This window comes from Eleginops maclovinus, chromosome 22 (genome assembly GCF_036324505.1).
Source record: "Eleginops maclovinus isolate JMC-PN-2008 ecotype Puerto Natales chromosome 22, JC_Emac_rtc_rv5, whole genome shotgun sequence".
Taxonomy (NCBI): Eukaryota; Metazoa; Chordata; class Actinopteri; order Perciformes; family Eleginopidae; genus Eleginops; species Eleginops maclovinus.
The window spans coordinates 14,389,520-14,402,775 of record NC_086370.1 but is presented as its reverse complement, the minus strand read 5'-3'; the positions used below and the strand labels follow the sequence as shown (position 1 = coordinate 14,402,775).

General features: G+C 42.4%; 1 protein-coding gene across 2 annotated transcripts; it reads right to left on the bottom strand.

The window, feature by feature from the left end:
* Positions 1 to 1,697: 1,697 nt before the first annotated feature.
* zfand4 (zinc finger, AN1-type domain 4) lies at positions 1,698 to 12,701 on the bottom strand. Of its 2 annotated transcripts, none has more exons than XM_063875650.1 (10): positions 12,308 to 12,701; positions 10,827 to 11,138; positions 9,824 to 9,899; positions 9,077 to 9,144; positions 8,777 to 8,963; positions 8,228 to 8,393; positions 6,568 to 7,767; positions 6,093 to 6,147; positions 3,570 to 3,687; positions 1,698 to 2,778 (listed from the first exon to the last, which is right to left on the bottom strand). In XM_063875650.1, the coding sequence occupies exons 2-10, from the start codon at positions 11,008 to 11,010 to the stop codon at positions 2,643 to 2,645; spliced, it is 2,190 nt and encodes a 729-aa protein (XP_063731720.1). In that variant the 5' UTR covers positions 11,011 to 11,138; positions 12,308 to 12,701; the 3' UTR covers positions 1,698 to 2,642. The 2 variants fall into 2 exon arrangements, with proteins under 2 accessions (XP_063731720.1, XP_063731721.1); XM_063875651.1 differs by having other exon boundaries at positions 12,314 to 12,701.
* Positions 12,702 to 13,256: the final 555 nt, after the last annotated feature.

Sequence of the window (13,256 nt, the reverse complement as noted above, 5' to 3'; positions counted from 1 at the left end):
GAATTACAACTAAGAGACAAGCTGAAAAATCTTGAAATTAAAAGCAATTTGTTTGTTATTTGACACACTGTACAAAAACAGTTGGAAGACTGTTCCAAACAAGAGATAGCTGGAGAAAACCAAATAAAATACTCTGTAACATTCACAAAGGTCTGCTTCGGAAGAGAAAAGTGTTCATTGTGGTGTAATCTTTGTAATCAGATTCTGCATATCACGCCTTATTGTTGTTGACGGTTGAATTTATTCTGGGAAGGACAAGAGCAACATGAGTCGTCAATAATCACAAATTCTGAGCATATTATATTAAATTCTATCATTTTGTAGGCAAAAACAATTCACAGCCAGGCTAGTGGCCTTGGAGAGCTGTTCTTTCTCATAGCTGTGCCATTGAGCTAAATGCTAATATCAACATGCTAACAATAACAAATGTGTATATGTTAGCATGCTGACCATTTTGTTAATACCTGATAACACTTGAATTTGTGTATTTATGTTAATTTGCATAATATTCAGCTCTTTTGAGAGGCCACATTAAACATAATCCCTCAAATCTGTAGTTTTTGCTGCTTCACTAAGGTGGAAAGCAAATCAGCATTTGCTATTTTTCCTAATTTCATCTGAGCCTGTTCACTCCCTTTTTTTGATATGCCCATCTCCATGTTCAGGTGCATTTATCTGCCAGGAGAGACACTAGGCAGTGTTTCAGCTCTATATGCTGCACAGCCCAATTACCTTGGATCAAAGCCAGACAACACCAAGGAGAGTGAAGATGAAACCCTGAGATGTGACTCAGGTCAGGGTTTTTCTGTTGTACAGGAACAGCATCCAAAGTGAAAGCAGAGTGTATAATGAGCAGCACCTTCTTTTCATTTGAAACTTTCTGAGAATACCCAATGACTCATATATTCGTGTTTTGGATTGCAAAGTGTTCTCATATTTACTGTTAGCAACTTTGTTTAAACTACACTCTCCCGGATTACTTTGTATTTTGCACGCAGACATATAAACAAACTGTATCGGCCAACATGTTATCTTGCCAGGATTGCATTTTAAAAAAGTGAATCAGTGGCAGAAGGTTTAGTGTGGTCAATCTGTCTTTGGACAGTCATATCAGAACCAGATCTGAAGGCCTCACCACTTGCATAAACATGCTTTTTTCCAACAAGGTCGTAAGCTTCTTGTGGCAATTATAGCACACGCCCTACACAGGAACAGAAATAAGCCGAAGACAGAAGATAACAAGTTTATCCTGATGGTGACATTCGACCTAACAGGATGTTGGTGTGAACTTTTTATGTCGTAACTTTGGCTACAAATTGTAGACTTGAAGGTCTTCTAATGTTTAACAGGGGCAACAATTATTTCAGCTTGTTGCTTAGGAACAAGCTGAGGTTCTGTTTCAGGAGGACATGATACTTAATGGGACAAGAATAAGTCAGTGATAACAAATGCAAACAGTTTCTCATCTACTTCCCAGCAGTGTGTACTGAGACTATCAGCAGGAAAGGTCAAATATTCAATGTACAAATAATAAGGAACTGATGAAACAAGACTTGAGGACACTGCACAGAAATTAATCTTTAGAAGAGATATCTGTGACTTTAAGAAATAATCAGTCGATTGGAAATAAAATTACCTAGGCGTTGGCTGAGATGTCTTACAGATGACGCAGTAATGAACCGTTTGTATGGAAAGAGACTTTATTAGATCAAACCCCTGTAGATACTCTAACAGCATTTAAAGTTTTTGCAACAGCTGAGCAATAAAAAAGACTTACAAAATAGTTTTTATGGCAACCACCTTACTTGTATACACATCATAAATACCACAAGTAACCCCCCCCCCCCCCCATCCTAATACAGTTTACGTGATAGGAATACAGATTACAACTGACATTCACACCTACACACATCGCATACTTACTATTTCAAAACCAACCTTGAATTTAAATAAGTACTATTTATTAATAAATATTGAGCATTTCATCAGTAAGTGTGTTCTCTCTCATTACTGGTGTCGGTGTGTATGTGCCTGTGTAGGAAAGACATTTAGAGGTGGAGAATATAAAAATCTGGATGACAACAACATGAACACTTTAGAATACAAACACGGAAATTGAAATATCCTTTCCCACACAGTTAGGAAAGCAAAACGGATAAATATCATAGTTCTAAAGTGCATCTGTCAAAGACTTGTCGATTGAAAAGTCAGCAGCGGTCCTATTGTCTTTTTTTTTTTCTTTAAAAGGCTGACAAAACTAAAAGTAGATATGTCTGAACGTGCAGCAGATATATTTAGCAGAGACTACCTACATACAAGCAGAGTTTTTTTGTCGTTTTGTTTTTAGGTAATGAAAAAAGAACAAGGTAACAGTTAAAAAAGGATAAACATCTTCACATTGTCAAGAAGTGATAATGAGTTCTTTGCCATTTCAGTCTACTTTTGTTTTGTTCACACTTGGCTTTACAGAATATTTTATTTAAATTCTCAGCAAACTTGGCAGATAAAAAAAGCACACAGTGGTGAATAAGTTCCTTTTTTTTTTGTATGCTAGAAAAAGACTTTGCAGAATCTCTTTCATTCAGTCAGTTTATCCCGTAGCTCCACTGGTCGATCATGAAGGAAGGCAAGGGCTGTTCGCTCTAGATCTTAGGCAGCTTGGGAGCACTTATCAGAGGGTTGGTGTCCTGCAGATATCTCCGTCCGGCACTCTTGTAGTCATATGTGCAGTCATGCATCTCTGCATATCGGTGGGTAGCACAAAAGTTGTGTCCACACCTGGTGAAAGAAAACAAACAGATATTTTGGTGTTAAGACAAAAATCTACGAACAACAATGGGCCGCCGTATAGCTCAGTTGGTAGAGCTAGCGGGCCCATGTACAGGGTCTTGGTCCCCATGGACCCGTGTTGAAATCCAGCCTGGGATCATTTGCTGCATGTCTTCCCCTCTATATCATCCTTTCAACACTGTTGCTTCAAAAAAGTCACATTACTCCTTGCCTTTTCAAACACCCCTATAGCTAAGCCAACCGCTGCGGCGGTGGTGGCGAAGTGAGTAGGGACTTGACTTGGGAACCGGTTCAAGTCCTTGAAAGACCAAGTGCTACCGAGGTGTCCGTGAGCAAGGCATCGTTCCCTACTCTGCTCCCTGGACGCCGTACATATGGCAGCCCACTGCTCCTAACACTAGGATGGGTAAACTTCCCCTCTGTGGGACGATTAGCAGCGTTTTCTCTACTATTAACTATCTGTAATTTAGTTGTGGGTTACATACTGTTGCATCAGATTCAGGGTGTACTCCCCGAACAAGGCCCTTGAGAGGGAAGTGATCTAGATTGTTGTCACAGGGAGAAACTTTGATAAAGCTAATAACTTGTGGCAGAACAAGCCGTGAACAGAGACGTATATCCACTTTAGATAGATGGCTGAGGGACTAGATGTTGAGCTAGGAAAGGATAATTTTCTGGATGCTTCAAGGACAAGAATGACAAATAGGGAGAGACCTGATTTAGAGTCAGGCAGCGAGTGAGCGAGCAAGCGCAGAAGGAAACGCTGTAGGCGCTTGTACCTGCACTCGTAGCTCGTGGCCAGGCCAGTCTTCTTGCCACAGAGGAAGCAGTGCTTTGTGCTCTTCTTCTTGCTGCCCGTGGGAGCCTTGACAGGAGGTAGGTAGTATGTCGGAGTGCCTGAGCATAGAGGAAACAGTTATTATTTACTTCACAACAGCCTGTGTGGAATAACTGATTGTGTATAGAAAAGGATTGTATGATTCTATACACAGCACAAATATTGCCTCTCTATCGTAAAATATGCCATTGTCAGTGTCCTTCATGTCTGCACACAGCATTACTGGAGATTTAAGGAACATTTCACACCCTTTGCTTCATTTCCATTTTACAGACTTCTAATTTGCTCAAGCGAAATCCTTCACACAAATCTTCCAAAGTAAGGAAATTGCACTTTTTTGCACACTCTCTTTTCAGTCCTTTCAGGCTGTTGTACTTCTAACCAAACGCCGGCAACGGTAAGCAGCCATTTTCAAAAGCTGTCAAAACACCTGCTGTGAAACGCACACTGGCATGTGGCCAGAAAAGCAATGCACTTTAAAGTCTAGCTGCATATTTCTAAAAACACGACATTCTTCACCATTTTACTTTGTTTCGTCTGAGTTTCTTGCCATTTCACTAAGCACATGGAAATTGCTTGCCTTCATGCAGCAGTATGTCTGTTATGTTGTCACCCGATACCCACAGAAAAAAAACTGCCAGGAAAGAGCCCTTAAAAACAGTGTTCACTCTGTCACTGTTTTTATATCTAGGGTTTCCTTGATAGTTCTGACAATGACTTCCAAGTTTGATTTATAAAGTCTGCAATTTACAATAATTGTAGTCCATTGAACTCGATGCAAACTGTATATGTGTGACACTGCTTTCCTGGAGTTGCTGCAGATAATCGTTTGAGTTGGCCATTTTTAGGATTTGCTATATTAAACCTTACCGTGTTGTAATTTTAGAAACGTTGGAAACAAACTGTTGGCTTCCCAAGTCAGGGAACACAGGTTCATGTCAGCTTGTAGCCATGATAATCGTGTATGTGGAAGCATGCAGCTCGCCAGGGCTTGTAAGTCGTGGGGATACAGCAGCATATAGATAAAACTGACAGCTCTGTGATTAAGGTACAGGAAGCTCGCTGTCAAGCGGCAAGGCGTGGGATTGGATTTGTATTTGTCTTGTGCACTTTAATCTGCTGCCATGCAGACAAACCAGTGGGTTCAAATATATTCAGATCCCAGCACATTTGACAAATTCTCTTGTTTAGAAGATTTTATTATTTAAAATTGTAATAAACATTTCCTTAGGATTTTACTTACACATTATCCAATGATGTACCCACTTTAAGAGACAAACCAAAAATACAGAAAAACCTGGATTTCTAAAACCACATTAAGCATTTCATTATTTTGCTTATGACAGAGGAGTCACAAAAACAACTGCATTCAAGAGCTCAAAGTGGGGTGGGGGGGGGGATACTCTATGGTCTGGTGCCCTGAAAGCAGCATCCACCATTAACAGCTCCCCATCAATCCCTGCAGTGAAACATGGAGGTGGATTATCGTGCATCATCAATACGAGGACGTTTTCTATCAAAACAAAGTGGAACATATCATGACTGAGGAAACAATAAACGATGTGAAAAGAAGAGAGACCCTCGGGGGAGCACACGCAATCTCACAGTGGAGGGATGACTCACTTTTAAGCATACAAAAGTCAGGAAGATAACAAAGTGGATTTTAGTTTGACTTTAATGGCCTCTTCAGGCTCCAGACAAACACCACTGAGGACATTTTATATAATCTGACGATGCTTTTGGGCATCTTTTTAGAAGTAGGAGAGAAGTGTAGGAGTGTAAAGCTGCTAGAGGGAAGACCGAAAAGGCCAGGAGCTATTATTACTGTGTTCTAAATATATTGATTAAAAGGACAGGAAATAATCTTTTCTGTACGACTCATGGGCAACATACTTGGTCTCTGATGGATGGATTTTATTTTTGATGACCACTTTAATACCAAAATGATTCCTCTTGTTATAACTATTCCTATTATTCCTATCTGTGTGAAAGTATAGACACATTGAAAAGTCTTTGTTGTTGAGTTGCTGACTCAATGTTGACCACAAACCATTCTGGGCCTGTGGAAATACTTATACGTGCAGTAGTGGAGCAAAATTGAAGCATCTTTACTCACTAATTCATATATACGTTTCCTTATTCTCTGTCGGCAGTATAAGTGTATCAATGATCGATATAAATAAGTAAGTGCGCGTGTGTGTAGGCCTGGCACATTCTAATGTTTGTGCTGCTTCTGCACTTGTAGCAACATTTCATATTTAAAAACCTTGCAGTTCTTTGTTTAAGCACTCACACGACGCCCACTGAAGGCTTTCACATAACAACCTCTATATGCCACTTCGCCTCCCAATAAGTGCTGTGAAGACCACAACTCAAATATTCACTCACACCACCACAACGCAACACTTCTTCTTGAAGCTATTGTTAATAAAAACAACACAAGGTTTCTGTGTGTCTCGCTTACCTATTCTCCCAAATGAAGTCATGCCTCCCCCAGCGGATGGTAGAGTGTTGGTGGCCTGAGGAAACCACAGCAACATAAAATACTGTTACAGCAAATCAATAAAAACAAGTGCAGTGCTTTTTCATGAGAACAATCAGCATTTTTACTCAATGTTGTGCTGGAAAAGAGCTTAAAGGTGTCAAAATGGAATGAACGATACATCAAAAAGGGAAGTGTTAATACTGTGGAACATACAAAAGTGTTTTGTGGCGGTTTTAAAAGTCTTAAAGATATAGAGAGAACTGATGGGTTTAAGAGTAGGTAGTATATTTAGCTAATGATACATTTGAATGGTTTAAATTTGACTGAAAAACCCTCTATCACCTAAACCTTACATTGTGTATACCTCACAGGGTCACATGGGGTTCATGTCTGATGATTTTCAACTGCAGCATTTGGTTTGAGTATATCTCCCCAGACCCCTCTCTGTCCTCACCATGTAGGAGGCTGCAGCTCGGTGCAGCGGGGACATTTGTCTGATCAGCTCATCCTGCAGGAGCCTGTTGGATGGTATGGGTGGCAGCTGGGAGTCGAGGCTGCCGGGCCCTGAGGCAGTGGCAGGGGGCAACGCCAGCGCGAGGCCCAGACCCTCTGCGGGGCCGTCCCTGCTACTGCTGTCGGGGGCTCTTGTGGAGAGAGAAGCTAAGAGTTCAGAGTGGTTCAGGGACCCCAGCGGCTCCTTACAGGCCTGGTTGGCCATCTCAGTGATGCCTCTGGCCTCACTCTGGGAGATAAGCTCTGGCCTCTTTCCAGGTGACTCTACTTTAACTGCGCGGAGGCGTGGTGGGTGAGGTGAGGAGGCAGCGGCGGAGGGGTGGTGGGAGGTGCTGCCTGGCTTTACTTGTGCTTGAAGGATGGGCTGTAAACAGGAGAGGGTGGAATCAAACACCTGGGGTCTGGTGGTAGTGGACACCGACGTGTACATGGGCAATGGGGAGGGGGGGTTGATATGAAGAGGGGTGCCGAGCTGCATCCCGTCCCCTCTGCTGGTGAACGTATCACTTGTCTCAAGTGTCCAGGTACTGATGGGGGAGGGGGAGAGTGGAAACTGTTGCTGCGTGTCAACCTCAAGGGGCCGATAAGCTCCCTCAGGCTGGGGGGACACATCCAGACTCAGGGGGTCCAACAGTTCCCCAAATGGAACCCCTGGTTGTGCCACCAGCCCAGCAGCCTCCTCCAACAATCTCAGCCGGACCGCCTCCCCCGCGGGCTCTAAGGGGTCAAAAGTGGAGTCTGGTGGCCCCCTGATACAGAGCGGAGGAAGCTGAGGGTACACACAGTCCCTCATCAACCTGCTGCTTCCAATGTCCAAACGGGACACTTTGGGAGGGGGCCGGATCTTTGCAAAGGGGGGGCACGTCTCCCACGCCTCCTCTTCCTGAAGCATATAACAAGAAGGTGAGGAGTATGGCGGAGGGGGGCGCCTAGGGATAGAAAAGTGGGCAGCAGGGGCGGGGTCTGTGGATTGGTGGTCTGCGATTGGAGGTAGTTGTGCATTGGACTGCCAAGGCTGGTTGATCTGGGGGAGCGACCGAAAGAGGCGATGATGGTGTCGTGTGCTGGAGGGTCCCACAGAGCCCCCGCAGGGATGTGGGATGATGGGGGGCCGTGGTTTAACCTTTGCTGACTTCTTCGGCTGCAAGACAAGACACAGAAAAACATCAGCATCCTCTCATCTGCACATCTTTAGTATTTGGCCCCGATACTCTGGAATCATAAAACCACGGTGCTTATCTTATCACTTGACTTAAGCTGCTGGTATTAATTAATCACGAGCATAAACAATTTTTAAACAGCCAGTGCAGTTTATTGTAATGAGAAGCTCTGCCGTCTTACAAACACATGCAAATGAGTGTTTGGCGCAGTACATCTGCATTATGCAAAATGGTGGCAGGGTACTATTTCTTGTTTATGATATGAGACGCAGGATTCTATGAGCTGCGTAGGTTGGTGTTATTTTCAATTTGATTTATAAATTATTGACATGAAAAACAGGGTAAAATGCTTGTTTTTCATAGCAAAATAATTCATAAGGTGTTGAGGCCACCTTTGATAGTGGGCACAGTGTAAAGGTTTCTGATATCCCAGCTTCCAACCTTTTTGTTGAGGTTCATGTCCTCCATCTTGGCTTTGAGTAGCTTCATTTTGTTCATGGTGATAGAGTTCTCGAGGCTTTGCAGTGCAGCTGTGGAACTCTCTACATCCTCCTCCTCCTCTTCCTCCTCCTCCTCCTCTGCACACACATTGTACAAGGAGCCACCACTGGAAAATATCAAAGGCAAAACAATGTTCCCATTAGTGATCCTTCAGAGCCGCGGGCAGTCCTTACAGTGGCTCTCTGAACTTACTGCCACAGCTAACATTGAACAAGCAAAGGGAAGCACTCAACTCCAGGCCGGCTGTATCATCAGATAATTATACTTGTTTATCCTGTATGCTCGCCCTCTATGTTGCTGTTTTCTTGGAACCAGTCGTAACACATCAGAACCTGTCTGTTTATGTGTCTAAGGTTTAACGATTACCAACGTGAGGACACCCTGACCCAATTCTATCTATGCAGATTTTCAGTACTTAGACAGATAATTATATGTTGATATGATCATTTAACGTAAAGAACAACAAGGATTTTATCATAATATACCAACCTGAGAGATTCAGACAGAGGAGTCAGGGTGCCATCTCCTCTGTCGACCACTCGGAAGAAGTTTAGCTGGTCATTTTCCCGATAGACCACGAACGTAACCTGCTTGTTGGCCAGGCTTTTCTCCCATCCCTCCTCCTTTGGGTTCTCCATTAGCTCAGTAACCTCTTTGATAGGATCCTCCATGGTTACTGACAAAAGAAGAGAGGTGTGAGTGTTAGGGAATTAAAAAAAAACTTGGATACATAAAAGTAAAGATGTCCATCTGACATGTGGATGTACAGGTCTTTGTTTTTTTTCTTACCTCTCCTGGTGTTAATTGGTCCTCCCCTCATAGCTAAGACCAGCTTCAAAGTGCAGCCCTCTGCAATACTGCAAGCACAAACAGACTGATGATCAATCCAGCAGAACAAGAAAAGAAGGTTGCCACCAATTCCATAGTGTGTGTGAATAAGATCACGCTATATATTTAAGTCAAATGCTTTACTTCTGAGGCAGAAAAGAGATGCTCCTCTGCAAAGTGAACAGCACTCCAAGGGTCGGGATGATTTCCAGATGAACTTAAGTGCACGACAGGGAATTCCAAGGGAACATTTGTTTCTGATGAGCAGATGTTTCATTGCCTACTCTACCCCTCTGCTTTTAAAACTTCAAAAACATGCTGCAGTGTGTGATAGGCGAGCCAGGCAACATCTCACCAGAGGCTGTCCATGTGGAAAATGAACTGACAAGCATTCATAACAATAGCAGCATCTGCAGCCAGTGGAGCACTGTAGGGTGAGGTCTGCATCCCATAAACTGATAAAAGTGGGGGAGCAAGCACTCTTAACATGACCAGTATGTCACTTATCTCATCCGCCTCCACATCTCTCTGGCTCATTTACGATATGTTTAGAGTCACCACCGCAGACGGAAGGCTTTTAAAGTGCACCGGCAAATGGCTCGTACACCGGGCGCTTTCAAACGTATTGCTTGTAATTGCTCCAATAAGCTGTGTGTCTGTGTGATTTTGCCTCTGTGTCAGTGCTCTGAAGAAAAGAAATAGATTTACCCATAGTCATGAAGACAATGTTCATCGTCCAGCTCTAGATTGTTCCAGATGAGGTGTTGCTGGGCAACAGGGATACCTTTACAGACACAGGGTAGGAGAGAAAATAAGCAAGGTTGACAAGGACCTGTATACACTTCAGAACATAACATCCCTCATCTGACACTCAAGCAAAGCAGAAAGGCTGCCAAAGGAAGCATCCATACAGCGATATAGATTACTGTTGTCTGCCCCCTAAAGACAGAACCATGTAATTGCTGAAAAAGGGCAGATCCCACAGCAAATGCATCATCTAAAATAGTGCTAATTTAGAGAAAAAAATAGAAAAAATAGTAAAAATACAGCCACATTTATCTCAAATGGGCACAAAGGAATAATCTCTAGTTAAAGGCTGTTGGCCAGATGACTATGAAGGCTCTCTAGAGCTATTCCTTAACATGAGATGGAGTGTATACGTGGTCAGGAAGCTCTCTGTGCCCACAATGAGTAAACTCCCTGACCCGGAGCTGGAACTGAGCCAGTGTTAGTGAGTGAGCATTGGTCCTTTCATTGCTGAGTGCTTTTCTACACCACAATCTCACTTGGCTTGGCTGACACATCTCTTCACACACAGAGGCCTTCATAAACAAAACTGAAACCAGCAGCAAAGAATGCAGATATGAAAGGTCATCTTGATCTACAAAGAAAAGGACAGCCAAAGTCGAAATAAATAGATAAACTAATAGATAAATGATTCAGGAAAATGTCAACACAACCCTCAATGCCTAATCTTATATATACATACTAACAGCCCTACTCAACACAGATGAAGGTATATATATATAGTGCTATAAGCTCAGAGTGTAACCATACGTTTTCTGCAGATTCATTCTTTCCGCCACGTTACACTAAGCATGATAGAAAACTTTTATCCAATCCACAGCAAAAACTAAAAATAATTGACTAATAGAGCAGGAAAACCTCAGGAGACTTTAGATAACTGGTACATCATCTGTGTATGTTTTACCTTCCAGCCTCTGGATCTTTGCCTTGACTGAAATGACAGCCTCAAAAGGCAACACACGCAGCTCAAAACAGGTCCCTGTCAGCGTCTCTATGAAGAGCTCCATAGTGTCATAGAAAGGGAGCTTGTAGTGAAAAGCTCCCACACTGTCGTCATTAAAGAAAGGTGGCTCCTTCCTGTCGGTCATCTCGGCAGGTTGGGAGAGAGACTTCTGGGATACGGTTAAATGAGAGGGCCGGCCCAGGAGGAAGGAGAGAGGAACAGGCACTGCTCACTAGCCTCACGACCGTCACACATCATGCAGGATGACCATAGCTGTGAGAGGAAACAAAAGCACTGCATGATTATCAGAGATTTTTAGAGAGTTAGACTAGTTTAACCATTCCCTGCCATCAAAAGTCTTAAATATGATAAATGTTCTTCCTACAGGTGATTTGTGATGGTCTGTAATTTCACATTGGTAGAAAAAACCATGAAACTTCCTGCTTTAAATAAAGTACGTTTTAAAGAAAGGAACAATTATGTTAGCACAAGGGCATGGATCAGAGACAGTAAACATGTGCAATCCGCTCATAAAAGATTCAGTGCAGCATTTTACTTCCTGGCCAAAATTCAAGAGGGTCAGGTGTGTTATATAAGCCGTCTGTGAAGTTTCCCTTGCCTGACCACAAGCCTTTGGGATCAACTCTTATGTCACTTGACTCACAAACATCTTACAACATTTAATATGCATCAAAGGCAAGTTAGTCCAATCATGCTTTTATTACTCTGAATAAAAGAAGAAAAGATGACTATCACCTAAAATACTGTTAGGTTATACAGCTGAACTTAACCCACAGCCATTTGGGTTTGTATAGCCTTTTGTTTGCTAAAAAGCAGAAACAAGAATATAATATAAGTTACAGTTTTTCTCACGGACACCTGACTGATTATAATCATTTTGGCATTTGATATATTGTCATGTTATATTTTCCTTTTGTGTTTTGGAGTGCATTGTTCACAAGCTGCTGCTGTAAGGTCATTTTAAACGCTGAGCCTTTAAACGAAGTAATGGAGTCTTAAGGACGTATGTCCAGGAGTAAGAATGTAATAATGTGTATCACACTGAGGATAAACGGTCTCTGATTGTTGGCAGTATAATGTTAGCATACGAGGCCCGGTGTTGTCCTTAACAGGCCATGACGAAAATTGTAATTGTGTCATGTTACAGGTAAAGATATAACATTTTGCAGTTTCTCTTTGCAGGCTACATTTAACCTTTTGTACTTTGGTGGTTGGCCGCACCACCAGTTTAAGGACGGCCAAAAGAGATCAAGTCTGGTAACGTTAGCAACTAGCTGCCTGACAACGGAGATGAATGGAGTTAGAAGTCGCCTCAATACAATTCCAGCGGCTAACTGGCAAAGAAAGCTCCCACAAGCAGTATTTATACGTCCTAATCTTTCACAATGAACGTGTGTATGATAATATTTAAACTTGCTTACCTGTACCTTCTGCAATAACACCGTCGTGAAGCCCGTCTAGCCGACGCTGCTAGCGGTAGCTTTCGTTGCCATGTTAGCCAACAACTCAAACAATGGCTACCTTTCTCACTGGTCTGCTAGCAGACTGCTATGCTACACGGGCTTCAATCATCTGCATTCCGCTGTAGTTGTCGAGGGAAACGTTGCGTTTCAATCCGAGCTGCATTTCCTCACGTTTAACACTATAAATTACAAACGGAACCAAGTGGGTCGGCCGCTGCCTCACGCAGTGGTCCTCTTGTTGTCAACATCATACCTGTCAAAGGCGGCTGAACAACACCTTTGTGACTTAGTTTGATTGACAGACAAAGGGACCAATTGGCACAACGGATGGTGAGGCGGGCGGACCAACACACCATGGGTCAAAGGCAGTCACTTTGACATCCTCCTGAATTGGGAATATTTCCCCCCCCAAAAAAACAACGTTGTAAATCCTCGTTATAACAGGATTAAAAAATATATGAAATACTTGGGTTACATAACTGGTAAATAAGAAACAGTCTTTGGGCTGCCAGCAATTGTTTTTCTTGTTCATCTTTTGAAGAATTAACGAGTGAATATTACACACTCAAATATGTAATTAAATACATTTACTGAGACAAAAAGTTTCCAATTTGTTCCCATGAAGTCGAAATGTTGTATTGTTTTTAAATTAGTGCCAATTTGTAGCCCTATGCCAGCAGAAAGGCTTTTCGTGCCATGTCCAAGGTACAAACAGCTACAATACATGTCCTATATGACCTAGGTTTTTGGAGCTTTTACTTAATTTATTCTAACCTTATTTATTCTTTTTTCAGGTAGGTTTCTCTTTATGCTAAGAATGGAGCCGCTTTAATTCTTCAATAATACTGACCTCAGCAAAAAGACCTAAACCTCAAGACAGACATGACACAAATGAAAACTAGTGAAA

Coding starts and splice junctions, on each gene's coding strand:
- zfand4 (XM_063875650.1), bottom strand. CDS start 11,010: ATGACCGACAGGAAGGAGCCACCTTTCTTTAATGACGACAGTGTGGGA. Junction 9,900..10,826: donor AAAGATCCAGAGGCTGGAAG/GTAAAACATACA, acceptor GTGTCTGTAAAG/GTATCCCTGTTGCCCAGCAA. Junction 3,688..6,092: donor GACTTCATTTGGGAGAATAG/GTAAGCGAGACA, acceptor CTCTATGCTCAG/GCACTCCGACATACTACCTA.